A 26,639-nucleotide genomic window follows, 5' to 3' on the forward strand; every position below is an offset into this window, starting at 1 on the left:
CGGGTCACACTTGCTGGTGCAAGGGACACAACTCGAGAGTACTGATCCTGCACCCTAGCTGAACTCTTACTAACACCAATCATTTGTGCACTGGATTCTTTGGGGTTTTCTACACGGACTGTCATTATTGCCCACAGGAAAGGATAGATCTGTGTCTCTCTGTCCGCCCTTTGTGTGATTAAGGAAGTCCCCTCTTCTCCGACTCTGCTAAGAGTGTATGTGTGTAAACCGTGAATGGGTGTTGAATTTTATCAAATGTTTTTTCTGCATCAGTTGACCTTGCTAGGCCTCTGCAGCTACTGTTCTGGGCCTGGTGCAAGCTGGCGGGCACAGCAAAGGGCTCAGCCGTCCCGTGGGAGGTGTCCAGGTCAGGGCCAGCAGTAGGTGGAGGCTGGCCATCCACCCTGGCCTTGGGCCCCGGGGCCAGATGTTTGGGCTTAGCTGCCTGGCCAAGCAGGGATAGAGTGACCGGATAATTAAGCACTCGCCTCTTTGGGGCTGGCAGAAGGCAGCAGAGGGTGGAGGGACCTTGGGCCAGAGTCCCCTCCCCAACCTCAGCCCACTGACGGGGGAGCCCGAAGCCTAAAACCCCGTGGGGCCCTCTGGGGGGGACCCAGAGTTGGGGTGCACCTGCTCCAATCTACAAATGGGAAAGCAGACCTTTTGCCTCCAAGTTGGTGTGCAGTCCTGTGAGCCCCTAACTACCCAGGAGGGAAGGGGAAGGCAGGCAGAGGCCCCCCCTCAGCGCCCTCCTAGTTTGCCAGTCAGCAGTTCTGTAAGTCTGGGGCTTAATGAGACCCAGGGAACAGAATTCTCCGCGTGCTCCTTCGCCTGTTGACGGGGGCAGAGAGTCCATCTATCAGGACCCCCAGACATTATCCCTCCCCACCCCCAACAAGTAACTGGACCCCGCTGGCCTTTGCAGGACTGTGGGGGCGCCAGCTCCATGACCTTCCAACACCTCTGAGCCAGGCTCCCAACCGGGGAGAGGAGGAGGAGGGAACCGTCTCCTGCCTGAGGCCACAGGAGCCGAATCAGAGCTGGATCTCTCAAGACGGTCCCCAGTTTACAAGCCGAGACCGAGAGAGGGGAAGGGGCGCACCCAAGGTCACTCAGAGAGGGGCCATCATGGGAGTCCTAACCCGGAACCCCAGGCCAATGTCAAAGCAGGTGAGTATGCATTGTATTACTCTGGGTTTGAGTTCCTACTCTGCTGTGTGGCCTTAGGCAAAGAGCTTGCCCTCTCTGAGCTTCAGTGTCCTTTTTGAAATGAGGATCGAGTTCCTCCTGCAAAGGGCTGTGGTGAGGATGGAATGTTGTGTGTTAAGAGGGCACACTGGGTCAGGCACACAGAAGTGCATTCAGAAAGGGATCGTGATTATTCTTGTTAACTGAGCACATGATGTGCCGAGCTCTGTCCTAGCCCACACTACCTCATCTAATCCCCACAACCACCACCTCCCCAAAGGCAGACACTATGACTATCTCTGTGCACCAGTGAAGAGGTGGAGAAAGTTCCCTTTCAGAGAAAGGAAACAAACCACCAGAGTCCCATCGCCTGGTCACGGTCTCGAGTCCAGGATACTCTGACTTATGAGCAAGAACCCTGGGTCAGACAAGCCTGGGTCCCAGTCATGGCTCCATTAGGTATGCCCTGAATGACCCGGGCCCTCAGTGCCCTGATCCGTAAAAAAGGGGATACGTACAATAACAGCTATCCCAGAACGAGCACTTATCAAGAGCCAGGCCCTGTGTTATCCACACTTACATATGCATTAATTTATCATTTAATCGGCACAGCAACCCATAAGGTGTGTCTTTATTATCCCTCCTTCATAGCTGGAAAAACTCACACCTAGAAATCAAGAAACTGGCTCAGTCTCACACACACAAGGACTCAAACTCAGGCATTCAGGCTCCAAAGCTCACCCTGTCTCTGCTGAGCTGTGGTAACAGTACCCTCCTCAGCAGGTGTTCATGAAGATAAAGTGTCGTTAGGCACATAAAGCCCTGAAAACAGAGCCTGACCTAAAGGAAGTACCCAACAAATATTAGTCATTATTATTATTGTCATGTACTCACTCATTCAAAAGATATTTATGGAGTGTGTACCCTGCATCAGGCTCTAAGAGCCGGGCATACATCTGTGAATAGGACAAAGATTTCTGCCTTCATAGGGCTTCATCAGCTCCCATGGTGGCATCATCTTCATCACCATCATCTCCATCATGATTTTCATCACTATGATCATTACCATCATGCCCATCACCACTATTATTACCATCATCTCCACCATGATCTTCATCACCATCACACCCATGACCACCATCATCATCATCTCCACGATGATCTTCATCACCATCACGCCCATGACCACCATCATCATCATCTCCACCATGATCTTCATCGCCATCATGCCCATGAACATCATCATCATCTCCACCATGACCTTCATCACCGTCACACCCATGACCACCATCATCATCATCTCCACCATGACCTTCATCACCATCACGCCCAAGACCACCATCATCATCATCTCCACCATGACCTTCATCACCATCACGCCCATGACCACCATCATCATCTCCACCATGACCTTCATCACCATCATGCCCATGACCACCATCATCATCATCTCCATCATGATCTTCATCACCACAATCATCACCATCATTCCCATGACCACCACCATCATCATCCTCTCCACCATGATCTTCATCACCATGATCATCAACGTCATGCCCACGACCATGATCACCTTCTTCGTCATCATCATCACTTCCATTGTCATCACCACGATGATCATCTCCCACATTACTTCCATCACCATCATCCTTGTGACCACTGTCATTGTCACCATCATGACCATCACCATCATCATTCTCACTACATATAATCACTATGACCATCATGATCATCACCCATCATCACCAACATCCTCATCATAAAATCAGTGCCTTGCATGGTGCCTGTGGCATTCATAAATCAAGGTCACTCTTGTGATTCCATCTCCCTGGGGTTCCCCTAGGTCCCCACAAATGTCATTGATATCTTGTTTTTAATTAGATACTTTGGTTTTCATTTTTTGATTGGGAGCATCTTAAGCCCCTCAAATCCCATATAGGGTCACACATCTCCCCTCAGAGGCCTTTCTTCCTCCTCTGGGGTGGTGGTGGTTGGTGCAGGTGTGCTGGGCGGCCAGGCTCTCTCGGCCAGTCTCTTTACAACCTCACCCAGCTGCCCCAGACCCCGGGTGGCCTCCACCAGCTGAATCAGCCCCAGTTCCAGAGCTTGGCGCTGCTGCTGGTCCTGCTTCAGGACCTGGGTCAGCCTCTGCAGCTGGCCACTCACATCCCTCACAGCAGCCACTAGCTCTACCAGGGCAGGCGGCTCACAGGCCATGACCTTTACGGGTGGTGCTGGAGTCACACATGGGCCAACGGGGTCTGGGTCCTGCCCAGGGGTTGGCCTTAGGGTGAAATGGTCAGGAGGAGGTTGATCCAAGGGGTGGACCGTGGAAGACAGATGGAGGTCAGAGGTCCCTGTGGGGTCAGAGGCTGAGTGTGGGGTCTGGGTGGGTGGTGGAGTTGGTTTGGGGCTCTGGCTTCTTGGTGGTTGGAAATCCTCAGTGGACAGTGTGTCCATGCTTGGGCCTGGAGAAGACCTGGGGTGGATGGACTCTGAGGCTGAAAAAGGCGCTAGGCTGGACATCTGAGAGAGATGAGCGGCTCCCATGGAGGTCAACCAGGGGTGCAGGCTAGGCTTGACTGCTGGCGCTGGAGTGGGAGAGAATTCTGTTCCCAAGGAAGTTAGAATGGATTTGACAGTAACCACAGGGGTTGAGGTAGGGTCAGCAGTCACGGTGGGATGAGTAGAGGTGGTAGAATGAGGGGTCATGGTGGAGTCAGGGGTCGTGGCAGGGTAACTGGTTGTGATAGGGTGGGGGGTTGTAGTGGGTTGAGCAGTGGTAGAATGAGGGGGTGTGGTGGACTGAGGGGTCGTGGTGGGGTATGGGGTTGTGGTAGGGTGAAGGGTTGTGGGGGGGTGAGGGGTTGTGGTAAGGTAAAGGGGTGTGGTGGGTTGAGGGGGTGTGGTGGGTTGGGGGGGTGTGGTGGGTTGGGGGGGTGTGGTGGGTTGAGGGGGTGTGGTGGGTTGGGGGGGTGTGGTGGGTTGAGGGGGTGTGGTGGGTTGAGGGGGTGTGGTGGGTTGGGGGGGTGTAACAGGTTGAGGGGTGGTGGTGGGGTGAGGGGTTGTGGTGGGGTGAGGGGTTGTGGTAGAGTGAGGCGTGGCGGTGGAGTGAGGTGTTGTAGTTGGGGGAAGGGTGGTAGTGGGTTGAGAGGTAGTGGAGGTAGAGGGGTGAGAGGTCAAGGCAGAGTGAGGGCTGGTAGTGGGGTAGGGGCTTGTGGAGGGGTCTGGGGATCTGGAATGATCTGGAACTGAGTTGGGGTATGGAGCTGTGTCCAAGTTTGGGATTGTGGCAGATTCTGTAGTCAACTCTGAGGTAGAAAAAAGGTGGGTCACCACCTCTGGTGCAGAGGGGTCAGAGGTCAGCTCTTTGGGCAAGGCGGGTGGTGGGGTAGGTGAGAGATCAGACGGCGATGCTGCAATCACAGTGGCGTCAGGGGTAGACAAAGTGAGGCCAGGGGTTGTCAAGGTGAGGTCAGAGCTCATCCAGGAGGCCAGGTCCGGGCTGGGTGGCAAAGTGTCAGGAGGGTCAGAGGTCACCTTCCGCGTTGAAGCTGCCTCAGGAATGAACCATGGCGCAGGGCTGGAGGTCACGGAGGTCACCGGTGAGCCCGGGGGCTCTGACGAAGCGGAGGGATCTGGGGAAGGGGCAGGGGGCACCGTCCGGGACGATGTGGGGCGCAGCAGCCTACGCTGGGGCCACAGTTTTCTCTCGGAACCTGGAGGAGGAGGAAAGACGGATGGCCCGAGGTCAGTCCGCCCCACCTACTCCCGCGGCCTGCCACGCCCCTCCAGGGAAGAGCTGACCAATGAGAAGGCGCAAGGCCTCGTGACGTCTTGGGTCGCCGGCAGACTTCAGCCCCCCCCAGCGCCCCACCTCCCCACCTCCTGCAATGTCTCCAGGCGCCACCTGGCGTCCTCCACTGCGCGTGAGGGACGCGACGGAGAGGGCTACCTCAGAAGGCAGGAGGCAGCGAAAATGTGGGGGTCAGCAAGTCGGTGGGAGCACTGGAAGCTTGCAGGGAGTTGCGAAAGTGTGGGGGATGTGGAGGCTTACCTGGGGATGCAGGAGGGGCCGCAGGGGTATTTGGGGGAGGGATGTGGGAAATGCCAGAAGGGGCAGAAGTGTGAGGGGGGATGCAGAGCGGTTCCAAAGCGCAATCTCAGTGATCAAGATTTTTATGTCACAGTTTTAAGTAAAATTATCGCAAAAGATCCAAAAAAGAGACTTAAATTTTTGCCTTTAGTTAAATTTTTGATATTTAGTTCACTGTGAATGTTTTGCATGAATTTGTTATTTTAAAAATATAAAGGTATTATCTACCTTGATGGCTGAGTGTTTGGGCAGCCCCTTAAATTTAGGGACTGAGTTAGAGTGAGAAGCCTCGCCCTCTTTTCCTGGCCTAGCTTCCAGGTAAGAACGGATTGTATCCCTTTTTGCAAATGCAGGGAATCAGGCCTGGATGGTGGGTAACCTGCCATAGGTGGCACGGATACAGTTCACAAATTGCGGGGGAAAGATGCGAAGCAAGGTCCTCTGCATTTAGAGTTTAGACCATTAAACGTCACTTTCTCAGTGATGGAAATGATAACACGTGGCCACTGAGTACCTGAAATGTGGCTAGTCTGCCCAAGGAAATGGTTTGGATTCATTTACACTTAAAATAGCCAGCTGTATTGGTAACTACCATATTGAATGACACAGCGCTAGAGGATTCCAGTTTTCCTGTAGGATTTTTTAGGCGCATCTTGTTCCTGCCTTGTGTTTACAACGTTGGAGAAGCAGTTAAGTAAAGGGCTTGGCCTCCAGCCAGGCTGCCTGGGCTTACACCCCGGCTCCATCGCTTCCTAACTGGGTGACTGTGGACAAGTCACAAAACTGTCTTGAATCTCGGTTTGTGGATGAGCTGTCATGAGGATTCAGGGAGCTCATGTGTATACAGAGCACTTATCACAATGCCTAGCACATAATAGACACTCTCATGACTATTAATACTGTCATAGGCCTTGATGTCTGTACCTCAATTTCTGTTTTCTGTGAAATGGGCATTAACACCTACATCATAGGGCTCATGTAGATGTTATGAGGGCTAAAGGGGTAATAGGCAGGTGCCCCTAATTTCACTGAATTGTTTTTATCGATATATATATATATATATATATATATATATATATATATATATTGCTTAGAATAATAATACCTGACATGCGGCATATTGTTCAGTAAATGTTGGCTGGTTTTAGTTACTATTTCAAGAATCTCAGCTTGCTTAGGTATTGTAGGGGTTCAGATATCTAGAGTGGTATTGATTTTTAATTTTTCAGACCCACGGTGCAGAGAGCTAAGCTAATCATACTCCTGTGTACATTGTCACCAACAGTCCTGCAGGGTCTCCTCTTCCTTTTTCTCCTTTTTCCTCCCCGACCTCCATCCCTCTCACTTTCTCCCATAGCTACCTCCTTTAACGTATTTGACATATGTCCTTAAAGGTATGTATGTTCTCACACAATATAGAATCCATATAAGTGCGTATGTTAATACATTAAGTGTACGTGTATTTTTGTGTTTGTGCTTTGAGTTTTTGTAAATCACATTCTGCTGGAGCTCTCACTCTGGTTCTGACTTCCTTCCTCCATATCATGTTGTTCGTACCTACCATGAACTGTGTGTGCTGCTGTGTGTGCAGCTAGTCATTCTTTTAGCTATTGCATGGATCCATCGTGTGCACCCATTGCATTTCTCGTTACCCACTGTCGGACACTTAACTTGCCTCCAACTCCCTGATACCACACCGTTCCAAAGAACACCTTCATATATGTTTCCCTTATAAGCCTACCTAAGAATTTCTCTGGAATACACATCTAGGAGCAGGATTGCTGGGTCATAATGTGCAATCATATTTAATTTCACTAAAATTTTTAAAAGTTTTCTGTATTTAAGCAATCTCTACACCCAACGTGGGGCTTGAACCCACGATCCTGAGATGAAGAGTTGCGCGCTCTTCCGACTGAGCCGGGCAGGTGCCCCTAATTTCGCTGAATTGTTTTTATCGAATCGCTGTATCCAGTGGGGATGTCTGTCTCCTTACGTCCTCACCCACACTTGATATTAGCTACCTTTCCATTTTTTTTCCAAGCTTGTCATCATTTTCATTTGAATTTCCTGATTTCTTTTGAGTGTGAATGTTTCTACATAAACTTGTTGGCCATTTGGGCTTCCCCTTCTGTGAATCACCTGTTCATAACTCTTACCCATTTTCTTAGAGTGTTTCCTGTCATTTTCTTACTGATTTGTCAGAGTGAACTGCATAGTATAGGTTAGGGTTTCTCAAATCCGGGCATTGTTGACATTTGGAGCTGGGATTCTTTGTTGTGGGGGACTGTCCTGTGCGGAGTAGGATATGTAACAACATCCCTGGCCTCTACCCATTAGGTTCTAGTAGACTCCCTTCTTTTAGTTGTGACGATCCCAAACATATTCTGATATTGCCAACCATCCCCAGTTGGGACCACTGATGTAGATAATAACCCCTTGTTTCAGGGTGTATTTCTGTTGGGTCTGTGGGGTAAGAGTGGGGTCACCACTGGGGAATGTGCAGTCCATCTCTGCCCCACAACACAAACACCCTGGTCCCTCACCACAGCTACATGCCTCACCTGTGTCTCCACGGATCCTTGGAGCTGGAGAGGGACGGTCTGGGTCTCGGGTGGTGCCAGTGGTAAGAGTGGTGGGTGTCCCCTTGGGCAGAGCCCCTCCTGAAGGTGTATCCCATGTCCGAAAAGACTCGCAACCATCCTTGTCACCTTAAGAGATATAGGGAGAACTGAGTCTCACTTCTCTTGATTTTGACCCTCTGTTCATCCCGGAATTCAACTCAGGCCTCATCCTGTGTCACCTGGACCACCACCCCAATCTCCTCCCTGACCCCACAGCCACCCTGGTGACTCAGCTGAGATGCTTTCAACTACCAATAACAGAAACTGGGACTAAACTAGCTTATAAAATAAGAACAGTTATTACTTCGCTTTCCTGAAGTCCCTGCTCTTCCTCATTCTTTATTTTTTTTTCCCAGGGGGAAAAAACCCTGTAATATATTTAGTAATGAACTACCAGGAATATTTCCATAATATTTTTCCTAGGTCTCTTAGATAATCTCTACATGACAATTTTATATAACATAGAAATGTATAATATACAGCCGACCCTTGAACACTGTGGGTTTGAAATGTGTAGGTCCACTTATATGTGGATTTTTTCCATAAACACAGTACAGTACTGTAAATGCGTTTTCTCTTCCTTATGATTTTAGTAACTTTTTTCTCTAGCTTACTAAAAATTCAGTGTAATACATATATATACATATACATACATACATACATACATACATACATACAAAATGTGTGTTGTTTATGTTATTGGTAAGGCTTCCAGTCAACAGTAGGCTATTAGTAGTTAAGTTTTAAGGGAGTCAAAAGTTACATGGAGATTTTCAACTGCGTGGGAGTCGGTGCCCCTAACCCCCATGTTGTTCAATGGTCAGCTGTGTAATATAAAAATATGCCGTTTTATAAATGTAAAATATACCATTTTATATAGGGAGACTAGAAAGATTGAAATAAGTCTTCTAGCTTGATCAAACAACTTATTTTAACAATAGCTTTGTTGAGATATAATTCATATACCTTAAGCTGTACAATTCAGTGGGTTTTAGTGTATTCAAACTGTGCAACCATAAAGTCCACGTTCCTCAAATCCCTTCATTAACTGTCCCTGCCCACCTCTCCAGCACCTTCCACACGTTGCTGCTCACACTGGACCCCAAACCTTGAGGTGCTCAGAAGGATGGTGTCTGCCACCCTGGACATGTTTGTCCTGGTCGCCTTGAGCTCTGTGGCTAGCTGTCCCAGGTGCAGAAATCCCTGGCTTTGTCACCTAATACACTGCATGCCAACAGAACAAGGGTCTTCATCCCGATGCCCAGCACTGCAGATACTATACTCATGTCTCCCTGTTAACTGTTCTTAATTAAATACCTTCCCCATGCCTGATAAATACCTTAAGAGGATAGCTATGAAATCCTACCTGATGGTCATACTCATTAGGAATTTTATTTTATTTTTTTTTAATTTTTTTTAACGTTTTTATTTATTTTTGAGACAGAGAGAGACAGAGCATGAATGGGGGAGGGGCAGAGAGAGAGGGAGACACAGAATCGGAAGCAGGCTCCAGGCTCTGAGCCGTCAGCCCAGAGCCCGACGCGGGCCTCGAACTCACAGACCGTGAGATCGTGACCTGAGCCGAAGTCGGACACTTAACCGACTGAGCCACCCAGGCGCCCCATGGAATTTTAAAAAACATTAGCAGCACTATTAATTTAAAAATTAAAAATGGAAAAAAGAGTTTAGAGGGAAAAAAAAAAACCATTAGCTGTGAAGACTTCTTCTCGGGATGCTGGGTTTTAGGAGGGCTCCATTAAGAACACAAATGGAAGCTCTCTTCCTGTTAAAGTGTCAGTCCCCCAACTGCAAGCACACGCATTGGGTCTCTGTGTTCTTGAAATGTGCTCTAAGATATGGCCACCTGCTCATGGTCCATTAGTGTGTGATCGATTTGATTTTTTTTTCATTGAAATATATGCATTTTTAATTGAAAAAAGCAGCATGGCAGAGTTATAGCCCTCATGAGACCCAACCACATCCCTTCCCTGCATCAGGGGGAGCCGCTGCTCAAAGTCCAGCTTATCATTGCCAAACATGTCTTTACAGCTTGGCTACAGAGGAGGTACTCCCCGACGCCATATTGTTTCTCCACACTTCCTACGATTAGTTTAAGACCATGCACATCCACGTATATCCCGTACATGTCCTTGGGCAGCTACTTCTCGGACGTGTCCCTTCCTAGCTGGGTGAACAAGCCACCAATTTCTCCACGACTCAATTTCCTCACCTGTAAAGTGGGTACCGTGGTGGCATCTACTGAATGGCATGTGATAAGCTTATTCTTGGAATTGAATCCATATATCTCCGGTTCCTTCTTTTTAACCTTTGGATAATGTTCTATTGTACAAATACACATCTGTTGGTTCATCGACGCCCCTGTTGACAGAGGGCTAGGCTGTGGCCAATGTTCCGCGGTTACAAATACAACTGTAGTGAATTTATACTTGTGTCCCTGGGCTCATGAGTGAGAGCTCAACACCTAGTTGTACAATTGCTGTGTGAAAGGCAAATGCATCTCCCTAGTGTCAAACCGCTCTCCTACCCAGGAACAGAGTCTCACGCCCACCTTTATCCCACATCCTTGGTGCTGTCAGACATATTAATTTTTGGCAATCTCATGCGGAGAGGGTGGGTGGAGAAGCTGCTCAGTACAGATGACCAAACTGAAGCCCAGAGAGGGCAAGGGGCTTTCCCAAAGTCACACAGCTAAGGCGCAGTATTAGGTTTCAGACCCACACAGGTCTACCTGGTCCTAAATGGAGACCTCTTTCCCTCGGGGTGCAAATTTCCCGAGTCTTCACTCCTTCCCTGGTGAGCTTTTATTCAACCTGCAGGATTTTATTCAAAGCCCCCTCCCTTTTCCCCCTCAATGAAGTCATGCCTTGCTTTATGCTTCCTGGGTTCTTCAGAGCTAACTCTGTCATATGCTCCTTCCCTGTCTCCGTGGCTAGAGTGGCTACGAATGTAAATGATGGAGTATGAAGCCAAGCTCTGCCCTTTGCTGTACTGGCCTCTCTGCACCTCAGTTTCCTTATCTGTAAAACGGTGTTAAGGATAGTTCTCTTCTCATAAGGTTCCACGGGGAGGAAGTGAATTAAACCATGTGACACATGTAGATGGTGCCTGGCACATGGAGAGCATTTGATGAATATTAGCTATTACTGTTTTTATTATCATCCAACCTCTACATTTAATCCTGCATTCGATCTTGGGTCCTCTCCCCTCTGCATGGCCTCATGCAGCCATGACATACGGCAACAGCCCAAATCCATGAGTCATCCCACCTCCCGAGCTGGGTGTGGGAGGTCCGCTAGGCACAGCTGTCCGTCTGCATAGCCTCATCCATCCCCACGGCTTCAAATTCCATCTGTCGACTTATAGCTTCAGCCCAGGCACACCTCAGAGCTCCAGGATTGCGTATCTAATGTGTCCACTTGAGTGTGTCCAATGCATCCCCAATGGATCTATATTCCCACTGTGGTCCTCTGCATCCACCCGCAATGTCCCCAGATCCAGTGGAAGGTGGGTTCCCATCCCCTACCTTCCTCTTCTCACACCCTATCTGACCCATCGCTCAAATACCTCAGCTCAAAACTCCCACCATACAGCTGACATACATCCACTTCTCCCTCAGTCTCCACCACCACCCCAGTCAAGACCACTGTCACCTCGCCACAGACCTCCGGGTCTCCCTCCATGCACTCTAGCTTCTCCATCCATTTCTCATCTGGCATCCTCAGTGACTGCTTTGAAAATACACATGTGATCATGTCCTTCCAAACTTAAAATTCTCCACCACTGCATGCAGAACAAAACTCAAATTCTAGCCTCCTCTCCTATCACTCTCCCCCTGCCCGGCGCACTCTGCTCCAGCCATGCTGATGTCCTGGCCCTTCTCTTAAGGCCATCATTTACAGGGCACTTTCTCAGTAAGGAATCTCTTGCCCATCCTACTCTAAATTGTAAATCTCAGCCTCCCTTTCCCTTGCTCATCACTGCTACGTTCCCAGGGGTTAGTATTCGTGCCTGACACACAGTGGGCATTTAACAGAAAGTTAATGTCCGTGTCTCCAAATTCTGAGAAGCCTCAAGAAATGTTGCTTCAGTGAACTAGGAAGTGAAAATCCAAGCTTTGTGAGCTTCAGCTAGACTTTGTCTAGCTTCGGCTATATGCCGTCTCCAGACTTACACTGTGGTTTCTCATTCATTCATTCAACCAATCATTCAACAAACATTTAAGTTCCTACTGAGTCTCTACAACACAGATTCTGTGGTAGATAGAATAACGCTCCCCCAGAGATGTCCATGCCCTAATCCCCAGAACCTGTGAATATGTTACCTAATGTGGCAAAAGGGATACTGCAGAATGTGATTAAAGGTCCAGACCTTGAGATGAAGAGATCGTCCTGCATCAGTCCAAGGAGACCCAATCCAATTGGGACAACTCCTTAAAATCAGGACAGAGAAAGATCTGAAGGCAGTTCGGAGAGATGCAACATTGCTGGCTCCGAAGATGGAAGAAGGGGCCAAGAGCCAAGGAATGTGGGCGCCTCTAGAGGCTGGAAAAGGTACAGCAATGGATTCTCCCTAGAGCCTCCAGAAGGAACACATCCCTGCTGACGCCTCGGTTTTAGGCCCTAGGAGACCCCTGTTGAACTTCTGGCCTACAGAACTGCAAAATAAGTTTGTGTTGTTTTAAGCCACTAAATGTGTGGTTCCGTGTCAGGGTAGCAATACAAACGGACAGTTAAACACACGACAGAACTAAAAGTCCAGTGGAGATGACAATGGCCCAGACTGGCAGTGCAATTTTCTCAACGTCAGCTTTTTTGCTCCTCTGAGAAATCCTTTCCTCCTGGTGTCTGCTGCTGGGGATAATACCACTTCCTCTGTGAGGCTTTTCCCGATTGCTCTGCTAGAAAGAACGACTCCTTCCCCAGGACTGTTCATTTACGGTAAATAAACCTAACAGCCAACGTTCTGTGGTTTGAAACTATTTCACACACATTTTGCTCGTTGGTTTGCGACCGGAGGTCACCCAGCTAGTTCTCATCTTGGTGGAGCCACAACCGGAACCCAAGGAGTTGGACTCCAGAACTCAGCGCTAATTCCCTCAGTAATTCAGTAATCTTTCCCAGCCCAATGAGCAAACTGTGCGTGAAATCGTTTCAAATGGATCGCCATGGGGGTTCCTGAGTTCAAGTTCTGAGTCGGAGTTTTTTTCCCCCCACCTGAAACACGAGCGTTAACAACAGGACGCAGGTCTCCCGGTTGTTGGAACCACGCGTGCCCAGCACAGAAAAGGTGAGCTCTCCTGCACTGCTTCCTCAGAGGAAGAAAGTGAGGCTCATAGAGGTGGACTCATGTTTTTCGAGGTCACCTTGCAGTGAAGACAGGAATCCGCGTCTATGCTTGCTCCCACTCCCCAGCTGGCCTCACTGTGAAGACGGTACACGTGACTACCCCGAGCCTTCCCCTGCACAGTTCGCACTTCTCGGTGCTCAAGCAATGCCTTCTCACCCCGCACCCCCCCGCTCCCAGGGAAGGGACTCCCCGCCCAGCGTGTGACCGTCTCCACCGCGAGGGGGCGCCACGGGACAGGCAGGGGTCCCGCTCCGGGTTGCAGAGAACAAGAGCTCTAGAACCCTGGCCACAATGCACCGAGGTGCAGCACCTCTAAAACTGGGCCGGACGGGCCCTGGCTCTCACAACTCGGGTCCCCCACCCTACAGCGCGGCGGCCCCTCGGCCTGCTCCTCCCCTCCCTCTCTCGCTCGCAACACAAGCCCAGCCTCGCAGACAGGCGGCCGCTCTAGAAGCCCCCGAGGCGCTTCACCCGGCTTTTATTACCGCGGGCGGGGGCTGGCCGGCCAATCAGGAGGCGCAGAGCGCCTGTGACGTCACACGGCGTGAGACCGCTGGAGCCGGGCTCTCTCGCCAAGGGCCGCGGAGTGCGCGTGCGTGCTGCGCGCCACAAAAAGGCGGGAAAGGGGGCGAGGGGAGGGGCGGTCCTGAGGGGACGAGTCTCGCAGAAGAGGGGCAGAGGAGCGCGGGGCGAGAGGCAGAAGTGGGACCTTCAGGAGATGGGAGGGCACACGGAGAAGCAGAGGGCGAGAGCAGTCCGAGGCGCAGCGGGTGCGGCAGGCTGGACCGGGCGGCAAAGGTGGGGCCGGGGCAGGAGGAGACAGCCGTGAGGAGAAGACGAAGAAGCCACCGTGCGAGGGAAGGAGCACGAGGGTGACAAGGAGCGCGGGAGGGGGAGGGGGGGGATGGTCAGATGGGGAAAGTAGTGACCCGGCCTGAGAAACAGCGGAACCCGAAGAGGAGGCGGAGGCGTGGAGTGTGGAAAACAGGAAGGCTGGGAGCGTGCACTGGATGCGAGCACACGAGAGCCACGGGGAGCAGGAGGCGGACACGCGGAGATGCGGAGACGGAGGGGCGGCGTGGATGGGCGAGCGGGGAGGGCCGAGAGGATGGAGGGGCGCGTGCACGCGCACGCCCGCGGGCCAAGGAGAAACTCGCGAGAGCACCAACACGCACGCGGGGGCGGGCCACAGAGAAACCCGCGACAGCACGCTACGCGCAGGGACGTGGGCCGCGCAGACGCCCACGAAGGCACGCGCACGCACGTACACGCAAGCGCCAGGGCGCTGGCCCGGGAGGGAGGCGCTGTGAAGCCGGAGAGAGCCGGGCTGAGGCCCACGCCCCCAGGTGTGGCCACAGAGGTGGAAAGGACAGTTCCCGCTGCAGTGAGAGGGGCCGCGGGCCGAACTGTGGGGCTGAAGGCCGCCCCACTGGCCAAAGGGAGGGGAACCCTCCATTCGGGGCTCCTCACCCCGCCACTGAACCACTCCCTGACCCAGACCAGAGCATGAGGGGAGGACCAAGTGGAGGGCGCTGGGGGGATGACAACGCGGTGACCTGGGCCAGCTGGGGCTGTCGGGGTGGAAGGGCCCAGGCTCAGGTGTCACTGCTGGTTGGCTGGTTTGCGGGAGGACCGTGGGCTCAGACCCTGCGAAGTCTGGTCTGATTCTCGGAGACACACGGTGCCTGGGGTGGGAATGGGGGGGGGGGGTCTCCTCTTCAAGCCTCTCCACGAGGAGTTCCAGAGGGAACGTTTTAGGGGCCCTAGGGCCACGGAAAACTTGCCTGGGGAGGCGCGCACAGGTCGATGATGGCCCCCTCCGCACCCTGGCCGTGCCCCTCACCTGTGTGTGGAAGACGCCTGGTTGCTGGGGAGGGTCCCCCTGGGCTTTTGGTGGTGCCCCAGGAGAGCGTGTGTCCAGGCACCCCTGCGGCAGTGGTCCCCTTGGCCAGGTCCTCTCCCGAGGTGGGATCCCAGGTCCAGGGGGGATAATCATCCTCATCGGCGTAGCCTTGGGAGAAAGTGGGGCATGGATTGAGCCCTGCCCTGTCTCCAAGGTCCTTGCTGCAGCTCCAAACTACCCTTCCAGAATCTCCTGCAGTGACTCTGGGTCCCCCACCCCATCCCCAGTACCAGTGCAGGTGAGCCCCACGTCTTCCTCGTGGTCACAGTTGTGCTGGCCCCATGCCCCAGCAGGGCAGTCACTCAGCGAGGCCTCGATTCCCTTGCAGCCCACGTCATCCAGCCAGATGGGGCCCGTCCCGGGGCCGTAGTGGGTTTTGCCCACTCGGGGCCGGACCCTTCCACAGCCCAGCTCCCAGCAGGCCACGGTACTGTCCCGCAGGTCCCAGCTGTCATCGCACACTGTCCCCCAGCGCCCAGCATGCCACACTTCCAGCCGGCCAGCACACCGGTTGGGCCCATCAGCCAGACGCACGCGGAACGGGCCTGCCGGTAGAAGGCCCCAAGTCAGGAGAGGTCAAGAGGGGCCAGCCTCACCTCTTGTGTTCCCTCCACTCACCTGATCCCCGAGTGGTGCTCCCAGTGGGGGAGGGGGCTGGGTCTTTGGGTGACTCTGGAGAACCCTGTGCTGGGATCTCAGCTGATGACTCCTTGGGGGTCAGAGGGATTCGCGTTGCGGTGGCCTCAGAGGTCACCTCTCGGGGGCCTTGAGTGGTTGACGTTGCCACGGCCTTAGAGGTCCGTTCTCGGGGGGCCCGGGGAGTCCGTGTTGCAGTGGTATGTGAGGTCATCCCGTGGGGGACCCCAGTGGTCAGCTTTGCAGTAGACTCTGAAACTGGTCTGTGGGAGGCCTCGGTGGTCAGGGTTGTGGTGGTCCGTGAGGTCTGTTCAAGGGGCCTCTGGGTGCTCAGGACCCTGGAATGTTTAGTGGTTGGCATCACGGGGGGCTGAGTGGTCGGTCGCTTTGCATTTTTGGTCACCCACTTCTTAGTACTCTTGGGCATTTTCCCTGGGGCCTTGGTGGTGGTTTTCTCAGGAACGCTGGGGGTCAGCCTCGCAGAGGGCTTGGTGGCCAGCTCCCCGGGGAGCCAGGCATCCGGATCTCTACCCAGGCCAGGGATCCAGCTCCAACTGAAGGGGTCTGAGATAGAGTCCAGGCCAGGGGTCTCTGGAAGGTGCGAGGAGAGGACAGGGAAGATGGCGGACACCATAATGACAAGATTATCTGTCTACACCTCCCCTCTCTGCAATCACCAAGTTTCCATTAATCCCTTCATTATTCATTCACTCATTCACGTGACAAACATTTGTTGAGCATCTTCTGCGATCCAGGCACTGTGCCAGACCCTGGGGATACTGTGGCCAGCCAAATCTGACCCCACCCCCTGCCTCCTTGTCTCGTACAACGATGTGACTGGCCCTCTGTGCCCTTCTCACATCCGACCTGTCGTCCTCCTCTCTCTGGCCACGCGTGGCCTCACTTCCTGTGACGTCTCACTGTCCACCTCTCACCAGTCACCAGGGTGGTACCAGATCCGACAGCTCACTCCCCAGCTGAAAACCCTGCCGTGGCTCCCACGGCCTCCAGAGGAGAGGGAAAGGGCGTAGGTGCAGGGGCTCCATTGCTACGGCTGCCACTGTTCTCTCATCTCTCGGATTAGCACTGTGTGCAGGAAAATGTTCACTGTGCCCAGAGGAAGGTTGGGCCCTTTGCCCCCCGGCTCCTGGGGCGACCAGAGAATCGGTACCCACGTTGTGCCGTGGACAGGTGATAGGTGGGCAGGCACAGCTTGTAACCGAGCTCCTATAAAAAGCCTGCACACCGAGTCTGGGGAGCGTCCCTGCCTGGCAGTACTTCATATGTGCTGTCACATGTCGCATGACTCCCCTGGGAGAGGGTGGCTGGAAGCTCCATGAAGGTCTCTCCTGAACCTGCCCCCTGTGCTGCCTCCCTCGGGTGGCTTTTAAGACAGCTTTTCTGACTTTTGTGAGTCCTTCTAGGAAATTATGGAACCTGAAGTTGGTCTTGGGGACCTCCCAAATGGTAACATGTCACACAGGTTTGCAGTGATCTGTTGGTACATCTTTGCGTCAGTGAGCTGCGAGCTTCCCAAAGGGACTGTGTTCTTTGCATCCGGAGGCCCCAGCACCTGGCTCAGTGCCTGGCACTCGATAAATGTTGGAAGCGAACGGCGAACACGAAGCCTGATTTTCCTGCAGCTGGCCCTCACTCTGGCTTCTGTGCATCTCCCAGTGGCCCTGTCTTCACTTCCTTTCATCTTGGGGAGCGTTCTTGGGAATGGGAGGGGGAGAAAGAATCCCAACTCTGCCACTTCGTTGCCGTGTGACCTTGTGCAAGTTACTTAACCTCTCTGTGCCTCAGCCTCATCGTGTAAATTGAGCATAACATCCACTAACTTGGACCTATTGTGAGGTCACACGTGTGAAAACACCCAGCCCAGGGCCCGGGCTTAGGAGACGGGCATTCAGTAGATGGTAGTTCCCATTCCCTCCTCCAGGAAGCCCTCCAGGAACTAGTGGGTGGCTAGGGCCTCCTTACCAGTGCAGGTGACTCCAACATCTTCATTGTGAGCACAGTTGTGCTTCCCCCAGGGCGCAGCGGGGCAGTCAGAGAGCGAAGCCTCGGTGCCCAAGCACCCCACGTCGTCCAGCCAGATGGGGCCGGCCCCCCAGCCAAAGCGGCCAGCGGCAGGGTCCGGCTGCCGAGCTCCGCCACAGCCCAGCTCGCGGCAGACCACCGCAGCGTCCCGTAGGTCCCAGCTGTCGTCACACACCGTCCCCCAGCGCCCTGCGTGCCACACCTCCAGCCGGCCCGAACACCTGCTGGGCCCTGCCACCAGGCGCAGTTGGGGGGAGCCTAGGATGGAAGAGACCCAAAGGATGGGAGTCAGGAAGCCGTCCAGCTCTCTGTGTCCCTCCACCTGCCTTCCATCCAGCCGCATATTAGTCCTCCGCTGGGCCACCGTCCGCCTTAGGCACAGGGATAGGGTCGGGCACAGTCTCGGTTCCTCAAAAAATTAAACATAGAATTACTGTCCCACTCCCCAGGATATACCCCAGATAAAGTGAAAATGGCTATTCACACAAATGTTCACAGCGGCACTGTTCTTGGAAACAGCCCAAACGTCCGTCACTAGATTGAAGGGACAGCAAAATGAGGTATGTATACACACAGAACGGAATATGATTCCACCTTGAAAAGGAAGGGAACTTGGGGGCACTTGGGGGGCTCAGTCGGTTAAGCTTCCAACTTCAGCTCAGGTCATGATCTCACTGCTCGTGAACTCGTTGAGCTCGTTGAGCCCCATGTCAGGCTCTGTGCTGACAGTTCCGAGCCTGGAGGCCGCTTCGGATTCTGTCTTCATTTCTCTGTCCCTCCCTCATTCGCGCGCGCTCTCTCTCAAACATAAAATAAGACAAAACTTTTTTAAAAGGAAGGGAATTCAGACACGTGTCACAACGTGGATGAAGCTGGAGGGCATTCGCACAAATACTACGAGGTCCCCAGAGGAGTCCAATTCTTAGAGACAGAAAGTAGAAGCCAGGGGCTGGGGGACTAAGGAGTCCGTGTTTAATGGGTTGGGGTGTCTGTCTGGATGACAAAAAGGTCCTATAGCTGGATGCTGGCGGCTGCACGACCTTACGAATGGATTTAATGCCACTGAACTGTACACTTACTAGCGACTGAAATGGTCAATTTTATATTATGTATATATTGTACCATAATAAAAAAAAAGAGAATATGGGCCCTGGAACAAATTGCTTTCATTGGAGTCCTGACTTCCCCATATTTAAAAAAAAAATTTTTTTAACGTTTATTTATTTTTGAGACAGAGACAGAGCATGAACGGGGGAGGGTCAGAGAGAGAGGGAGACACAGAATCTGAAACAGGCTCCAGGCTCTGAGCTGTCAGCACAGAGCCCGATGCGGGGATCAAACTCACGGAGGGCGAGATCATAACCTGAGCCGAAGTCGGACGCTCAACCGACTGAGCCACCCAGGCGCCCCTCCCATATTTTTTTAATCACGGGGTTTCATGAGTGACACAGAGACAAGACAGCACCCAGGGCCCGCGTGGCTGGGAGCGTCACCTGGCATAAACACGTAGAGTACTTGGGACAGTACGCGCACACACAAGCCAGCGAATGCTGAGTGAATGCTCGTAGTTGTTGTCATTCTGCAAAAGGGGAAAGAGGCCTCCAGTAGGAGAACCAATTTTGCCCTCTCTGCGGCCTTTCCCGCAGAGGCCTTTCTCCTCCTGTTCTCGAGGAGACAGCTGCGCCAACCCTGCCTTCTTATTTTCTGTATTTCTCCTGCTGTGACGTTGGGCCTTGCTGACCCAGACAGCCTGTCCCTCGGAGGGTTGGCTGATTCCTAGAGACGCCGCCGGAGCGTGCCTTGTCTGTGCAGGCCAGCCCGTCTGGGGCCCACCCCCCACCCCCCCACCGCCTCCACGCGGCTCTCACGCTCTGGGCCACCGGCCACCTGCCCTCAGCCCCACAGGGCCGGGTGCCCCACAACCAGGGGCAGCCCCTCCGCCCCACGGCTCCCTGAAGTGATTCCAGCGAGCCGGTCCTGACCCTGCCCACCTGGCCTTGCCCGATCCTTCCCACAGAAACCACAGTCACAGCTCCTGCTGGCCTTTGCCCCTCGCTCCCTCTGCCTGCTGGCCGCCCCTGGGGCTTCCCTGGGTGGCCCCTGCCCGGGGGTGGGAGAGAAACCCACTATCTTTCCAATGACGGTCCCGTCTTGATCGGCTGGCTGCACCAACCCCGAACACTACTAACGCCGGTGTTTAAAAAATGACAACTACTGGGGCACCTGGGTGGCTCGTTTGGTTAAGTGTCTGGCTCTTGATTTTGGCTCAGGCCGTGATCTCATGCTTAGTGGGATTGAGCCCTGCGTGGGGCTCTGTGCTGACAGCTCGGAGCCTGGAGCCTGCTTCGGATTCTTTCTCTCCTTCTCTCTCTGCCCCTCTCCCACTAGCTCTCTCTCTCAAAAGAAGTAAACATTTAAAAAATCAAAACGAGGGGCGCCTGGGTGACTCAGTCGGTTAAGCCTCCGACTCTCAGCTCAGGTCATGATCCCACGGTTTGGGGGTTCGAGCCCCGCATCAACCTCTGCGCCAACAGCTGGGAGCCTGCTTGGAACACTCGGTCTCTCTCTCTCTCTCTCTCTCTCTCTCTCTCTCTCTCTCTCTCTGTCTTTCTCTCTCTGCCCCTCCGCTGCTCATGCTCACTCTCTCTCAAAATAAATAAATACACATTTTTTAAAAATGAAAATGACAACTATCGAGTGGGTCCCTTCAGCGTTTGTGAGGAGACAACCTCCAAACATTCAGGATGGTGACAGCAGAGTATTCAAGCAAGCACAGACCCTTCTGGGTGTGGGGCTCTGTTTTCTCCTCCACCCCTGATGAGAGGGTCTCTGAGCAGGGAGAAAGGGTGCGGGGGGGGGGGGGGGGGGGCGGGCACCAAGGGGGAGGAGGCAGAAGGGAAGACCCCGCTTCCTTGGGGAGCATTCCAGACTCACCGGCTTCAGGTCCAGGCTCCCGCGGGGCAGTGGGGGAGGCAGGCGGAGGGGAGGCGCCCGCGGTCCGCGAGGCCTGACTCGCCGTGGGGGGGCGGGGGCCCTGACGCCGCGTCGCGGGACGCAGAGTGGTTGCCCGCCGGGGCCGTGGGAGGGACATATCCAAGAGGCATCCCTGGGGCGGGGGGACGGTGATCACCACGTGCCGCCCTCCAGCCCAGGACCGCCATTGCAGGACGAGGTTGCACGGATGGGGACAAGATGGGGCGAGGCGGCAGTCAGGACGGAAGGAGAGAGGGGCCCGTGGGGTGTACGCTATGAGACCACGCGAGCCTCCCCCCCCCAGCTCTCCGCACTTCTACTGGTGGCTCTAGCATACCCCCGGCCAGGCGGTCCCTGCTGTCCTCCTCACCGTCACACACGGCCCCGGCGTCCTCCCGGTGGTGACAGTCGTGCTGGCCCCAGGGCCGTGCTGGACACAATCGCAAGGCTGTCTCGTTACCCCGACACCGAAGGTCATCCAGGAGGATGGGGCCAGCCCCCTCCCCAAAGAAGGCGCCTCCGGGGGCAGCCAGCGCGCCGCCACAGCCTAGCTCGCGACAGGCCACGGAGGCGTCCCGCAGGTCCCAGGCGTCGTCACACACGGTCCCCCAGCGCCCGCCGTGCCACACCTCCAGGCGGCCGGCACAGCCGTGGGGGCCGTCGGCCAGACGCAGCCGGGGGGCTGGGCCTGGATGTGGGGAGACGGGGAGAACAGAGAGACGGGAGACTGTGACGGGTGAGCAGGTGTAAGCCCCACGTGCAGGAAACCAGCACAGACACGCGGGTGCAGAGCCATCCGTCCGGACTGCGGTGACGCTGCGCAGCAGGCACTCCAACTTCAGTTTGCCGGTGAGGAAAAGGCTCCAGGATGGGAAGTCTCTCGCCAAGAGTCCGGCTGTGACCTGCCCGCAATGCCCCTGCCTCCCCACGGGCAGGCCCTGGTGACATTGGCCCTGATCCCCTCCATCCACCGCCCTGGCCTGGCCCCCCGCTCCCCGGCCGCCTGCCTCAGTCCTGTAAAGCAGGGCTTCTCAAGCTCGGGACCGAGGACATCGCTGGACAGGTCATTCTTTGCCTGGGCCGTCCTGCGACTGTAGGATGTCCAGCGGCCTCCCGGGGCTCCAGTCCCCAGATGAGAGTAGCATCTACAGCGTGGCTGCCGGACTTCGCCCAATGTCCTCTGGGGAGTGGGGGATGGGAAAACCACCCCCCAGCCACCGCTGAGAACCACCTGCTACATAGGAACCTCTTCTGGTTTCAGGGTACATTTCTGTTAGGTCTTTCTGGGGTGAGGCCTGGGCCCACTGGGGAGCGTGGAGTCCATCTTTCCACCCCCCCCCCCCAGACGGGCTGGGGGGCAAATCACCCCCAGTCAGTGTTCTAGAGACACGAACCAACCAGAGGGGTCAGACACGCCTGTACTTGCATCTGCTCCTAGGAAACGAGGGGCTCCCTTGTGGGGCCCCCCCAGGAATGAAAGGTGTGGTGGGCACCAAGCTTCCCCAGGCACCTCATGGGGTTCACTTCTCCCCAGCAACTTAGCCCTCCCTGGAGTCTTAACTTACCTCCCTTCCTCCCCCTCCCTGCCCTCTCCCTCCCTCCTCCCTTCCCACCCCCCCCCACCCCCCCCACCCCCCCCCCCCCCCGCCTCCTTCCTCCTTTCCCTGCCCTCCCCCTGGGACATGGAGGGGGAGGGAATGGAGAGGAGTAGGAGGGAAGAGAGAGAGGGAGGAGGGAGGGGAGGGAAGGGAGAGGGGGAGGAAGGAGAGGAAGGAGGGAGGGGGAGGGTAGAGAGTGGGGAGGAGGGAGAAGGGAGGGGAAGGAGGGAAGAGAGAGGGGAAGGAGGGAGGAAAGGGAGAGGGGAGGAGGGAAGAGGGGAGGGAGTGAGGAAGAGGTAGGAGGAGGAGGGCAGGGAGGGGAGGGAAGGGAAGGGAGAGTGGTAGGAGGAAGGAGGGAGGGGGAGGGCAGGGAGGGGAGGGAAGGGCAGGGAGGAGGGAGGGGGAGGGCAGGGAGGAGGGAGGGGGAGGGCAGGGAAGGGAGGAGGGAGGGGGAGGGCAGGGAGGAGGGAGGGCAGGGGAGGGAGGAGGGAGGGGGAGGGGAGGGAGGAGGGAGGGGAGGGCAGGGAGGAGGGTGGGCAGGGCAGGGAGGGGGGAGGGGAAGGAAGGGAGGAAGGAGGGAAGGGCAGGGAGGAGGGAGGGGGAGGGCAGGGGGAGGGGAAGGAAGGGAGGAGGGAGGAGGAAGGAAGAGAGGAGGGAGGGAACGGAAGGAAGGAGGGAGGGCAGGGAGGGGGGAGGGGGAAGGAAGGGAGGAGGGAGAGGAGGGAAGGGGCAGGAGGAAGGAGAGAGTGGAGGAGAGCTCTATCAAGCAGGTGCGGGCACCGCTGCCTGTGAGTAGGGGCAGATGAGGGGGGGCAAGCAGCAGCTTCGGGTAAGCGTCCGGAAGGCGGGGGACATACCCGTGCAGACCAGCCCCGCATCCTCGCTGTGGTCACAGTTGCTCCGACCCCAGGGGCTTCGGGGACAGTCCCGCAGAGCCTGCTCTCCGCCTCCACACCCCACGTCATCCATCCACACAGGCCCTGAGCCCGGGCCGAATCTGGCGCCTCCGGGGGCGGCCAGCGCGCCCCCCGCAGCCCAGCTCGCGGCAGGCCACGGCGGCGTCCCGCAGGTCCCAGCCGTCGTCGCACACGGTCCCCCAGCGCCCGCCGTGCCACACCTCCAGCCGACCGGAGCACCCGTGGGGGCCCGAGACAAGGCGCAGCCGCTCTGCGGGGGGCAGGGAAGAAGGGAGTGTTGAGTTTTGTTTGGGGGGGGAAGCTTGGGAAAAGCAGATTCAAACAGCCCTCGTTTTCCATCCGGGGCAACCAAGGCCCAGAGGGGGCGGTGGCCTGAGATGCACCTGCCAGCCAGGCCGTGAAGAGGGGTGCCAGGATCTGAGCGGGGTGGGGTGCCTGGGTCTCCTGATCAGGTGCGCAGGTGGGGGCGGGGGACGACGGGGCGCTGGGCCTCGCTGGATCCCGAGGGGCGTAGTGGCGCTGGGGGCCTGCCAGTTACAGGTGAAGAGGAGGGCACCCAGGGGTCGCTGGGCTGGTCCAGATGTGTGGTGGGGCCTTACCGTGTCGGGGGGCTCCGGCTGTCAGCTGAGGGGCCCTGGTGGATTTGGCCTGCTTGGGTGGCCGGGGACCCTTCTTCCTGGAGCTATTCTGTGGGGTCCCAGCCGGGCGGGGTGCTGGGAGAGACAGCGGGGAGACCTCAGCCGGGAGCCGCTCACCCTCCCGCCGGGGGGGGCGGGGGGGGACCAGGCCACGCCGCCCGACAGCCCCAGGAGGTGCAGGAGGATGTGCAGGGGGCTGTGACGGGGGCCCTGCGGGGGACGCGGCTGCTGCCTCCATCTGTCCCCTAGGAGGCGCTAGTGCAAGACCCCTCTCCCTCACATTGGGAAGCGGGGAGAGAGCGTGGCTAGGGTGGGCTCACCGTGTGTCCCTGGAGGCTCCTCCGAGCCAGGGCTCAGCTCCCCAGACAGCCCCGGCCAGGGGTCCCCCTCCAGGATCAAAGGTGGATCGTCCCCGTCCCTGGAGTTGGCCACACGCTGACCTGAGGACAGCACAGAAGCTGTGGCCGGGGCGCCCCCCACCCCCCGCCCCAGACAGGCAGACCCGGGGGGGAGGGGCAGGCGGCAGTGAGCTGGGAGTCCTGGAGGGGGCGTCTGGGGCTGGGGGTGCCCGGACTTCTGGGTCGCGTCTGTGGGAGCGCCCCCGAAGGAGGGTCAAGGGCCCCTCACCTGCGCAGACTACGCCCGCGTCCTCCTCATGGGAGCAGATGTGGGCCTTCCAGCCGCGATGGGGGCAGAGCCCCAGCTGGCCCTCACTGCCCCGGCAGGCCAGCTCGCTCAGCCACACGGGCCCCGCGCCCTCCCCAAAGAAGGCGCCTCCGGGGGCGGCCAGCGCGCCCCCGCAGCCCAGCTCGCGGCAGGCCACGGCGGCGTCCCGCAGGTCCCAGCCGTCGTCGCACACGGTCCCCCAGCGCCCGCCGTGCCACACCTCCAGGCGGCCGGCACAGCCGTGGGGGCCGTCGGCCAGACGCAGCCTCTCTGGGGGGACAGAGGAAAGGCTGTGACAGTTGGGGGGGCGGGGCCCGGGAAAGGCGGGGTGGGGGGCTGTCTGTCCTGTAGGGTGTGGTGTGAGGCCGGCCGCCCAGCTCCTGAGTTCCCAGGAGAACAGTGGCCCCCACAGGAAGTGGGAGGCTGGTCAGCGGTGGTTCTGGGGGGGAGAAGTGCCCGAGGTCATGGGCCCACGCAGGGCAGCCAGGTTTGCAGTGGAGGGTGAGGCTGGGCAGGGGTGGGTTGCAACTGTGCAAGGTCAGGCAGCCGTGCTCAGGGCCACTTACCAACAGCCTGGATCCCCATCAGAGCTGCTGGAAGGGGGGTGGAGGGGTAGGGTAGAGTGAGGGCAGGCCCGAAGGGGTGCTTTCTCCAGTGCAGACCCCTCGTCTTAAATACCCCAACGCATGTGCGCACACACACACACACACACACACACACACAGAACGTGCACACCTCTGAACCAAAAACCCCACTACTGCAAGGCAGGACTCTGGGTAGAGGGCTGGGCAAGACTCAGGTCCCTGAGACAGGCGGGGCCCCACAAGCCTCAGGTCAGGGCTGGGAGCCAGGCTTTGTGCTCCCCCCAGGGGCCTGGCTAAGGTCAAATGGTGGGTGACCTCCCCCCCTAGGGTCAGGGCCGGTGGGGGAGGAGGGTAGGTCCCTGGGGTCCTAAGAGGGTAGGGCTGGCTGTGCAGAAGGCTGGGTCCCTCAGGGGATCAGGCAAGGAGGACCAGATGTCCCTTATCCCAAGCACCAGAGACAGGGTCCCGGAAGTCTGAGTCGTTCAAGTGGATGAGCTCAGGGGTCAGAGGTCCCTGAGTCCCCAAGGAGAAGGGGTCACTCACCGATAAGGCAGGCCAAGACCCTCATGTTTGCAGACTCCAAGGCAGGGACGGGGTGAAAGGGGACGCAAGCTGGAGAGGGGAGGAGGCTGCGGCCACCGGAGGGAGGGAAGGAGAGAGGGAGGGCGGGAGCGAGGGGAGCGCCTGCCAGAGGCGCCCTGGACCGGGGAGGAGCAGGCAGGGGCTGGACACTTTGCCAGAAGGAAGAGAGGCTGCCTGCCGAGGCTGCAGCGGCAGCAGGGGACAGGAGTGGGGGGAGGGAGGGGGCTGGCCAGCAGCTGAGGCCTGGCGAGGAGGGGGGGTGGCGGCGGGGAGCGAGGGTGTCCAACTGCAAACTCCCACTGGGAGCCGGAGACTCCAGGCCAGGCAACCCGCTGTGCTTAGAGATGCTCAGGAAAGGGACCCGATTGGGGGGGGGGGGGAGCACGCACCAGCACCCGCCCATCTGCTCCTCTCTTGTCCAGCAGGGAACACGGGGAGACCAGGAGGGAGCGGACTGGGAGTGGATTCAAACTAGCAGCTGGGCTTGGGGACCCAGTACATCTGGGGCTCATGGTTCAGCAGCAAGAAGGCTTGCAGCCAGACACCAGGAAGGACTTCCTGATTGGAAAAGGAGACAGAAACCCCTGTCTGTCCCCCCTGATGGGGTTCAATGCAAACTCTTTGATCCCCTGTCTGTGGGAGCTGTGGTTGAACTCCAGGGAGCTGGGGGGGGGGGGCGGGCCGAAGGACTTGGGGGTCCAGTCTTGGCTGAGGGAGGGGGCCACCACACACACACACACACACACACACACACTTGCTCCCCCCGGCCCCCACTCTCTCTGCACCAGGCAGCTGTGAGGCGGAAAAAATTCGGTAATGGGGAGCGT

At 56.4% G+C, this 26,639-nt stretch overlaps 1 protein-coding gene across 1 annotated transcript; it reads right to left on the reverse strand.

Moving 5' to 3' along the window:
- Nucleotides 1-3,042: 3,042 nt before the first annotated feature.
- SSC5D (scavenger receptor cysteine rich family member with 5 domains) lies at nt 3,043-26,491 on the reverse strand. The gene is given in 16 exon segments (XM_053905738.1): nt 3,043-4,907; nt 7,846-7,992; nt 15,116-15,283; nt 15,406-15,720; nt 15,794-16,402; nt 17,795-18,112; nt 20,789-20,879; nt 20,881-20,960; nt 21,198-21,515; nt 23,283-23,454; nt 23,456-23,592; nt 23,942-24,055; nt 24,301-24,420; nt 24,608-24,916; nt 25,213-25,239; nt 25,774-26,491. Coding segments are annotated over 16 exon segments (5,145 nt in total). The 5' UTR covers nt 26,216-26,491; the 3' UTR covers nt 3,043-3,129.
- Nucleotides 26,492-26,639: the final 148 nt, after the last annotated feature.

Source organism: Panthera pardus, unplaced genomic scaffold (genome assembly GCF_024362965.1).
Source record: "Panthera pardus isolate Hobbes unplaced genomic scaffold, ASM2436296v1 HiC_scaffold_18, whole genome shotgun sequence".
NCBI classification, from domain to species: domain Eukaryota; kingdom Metazoa; phylum Chordata; class Mammalia; order Carnivora; family Felidae; genus Panthera; species Panthera pardus.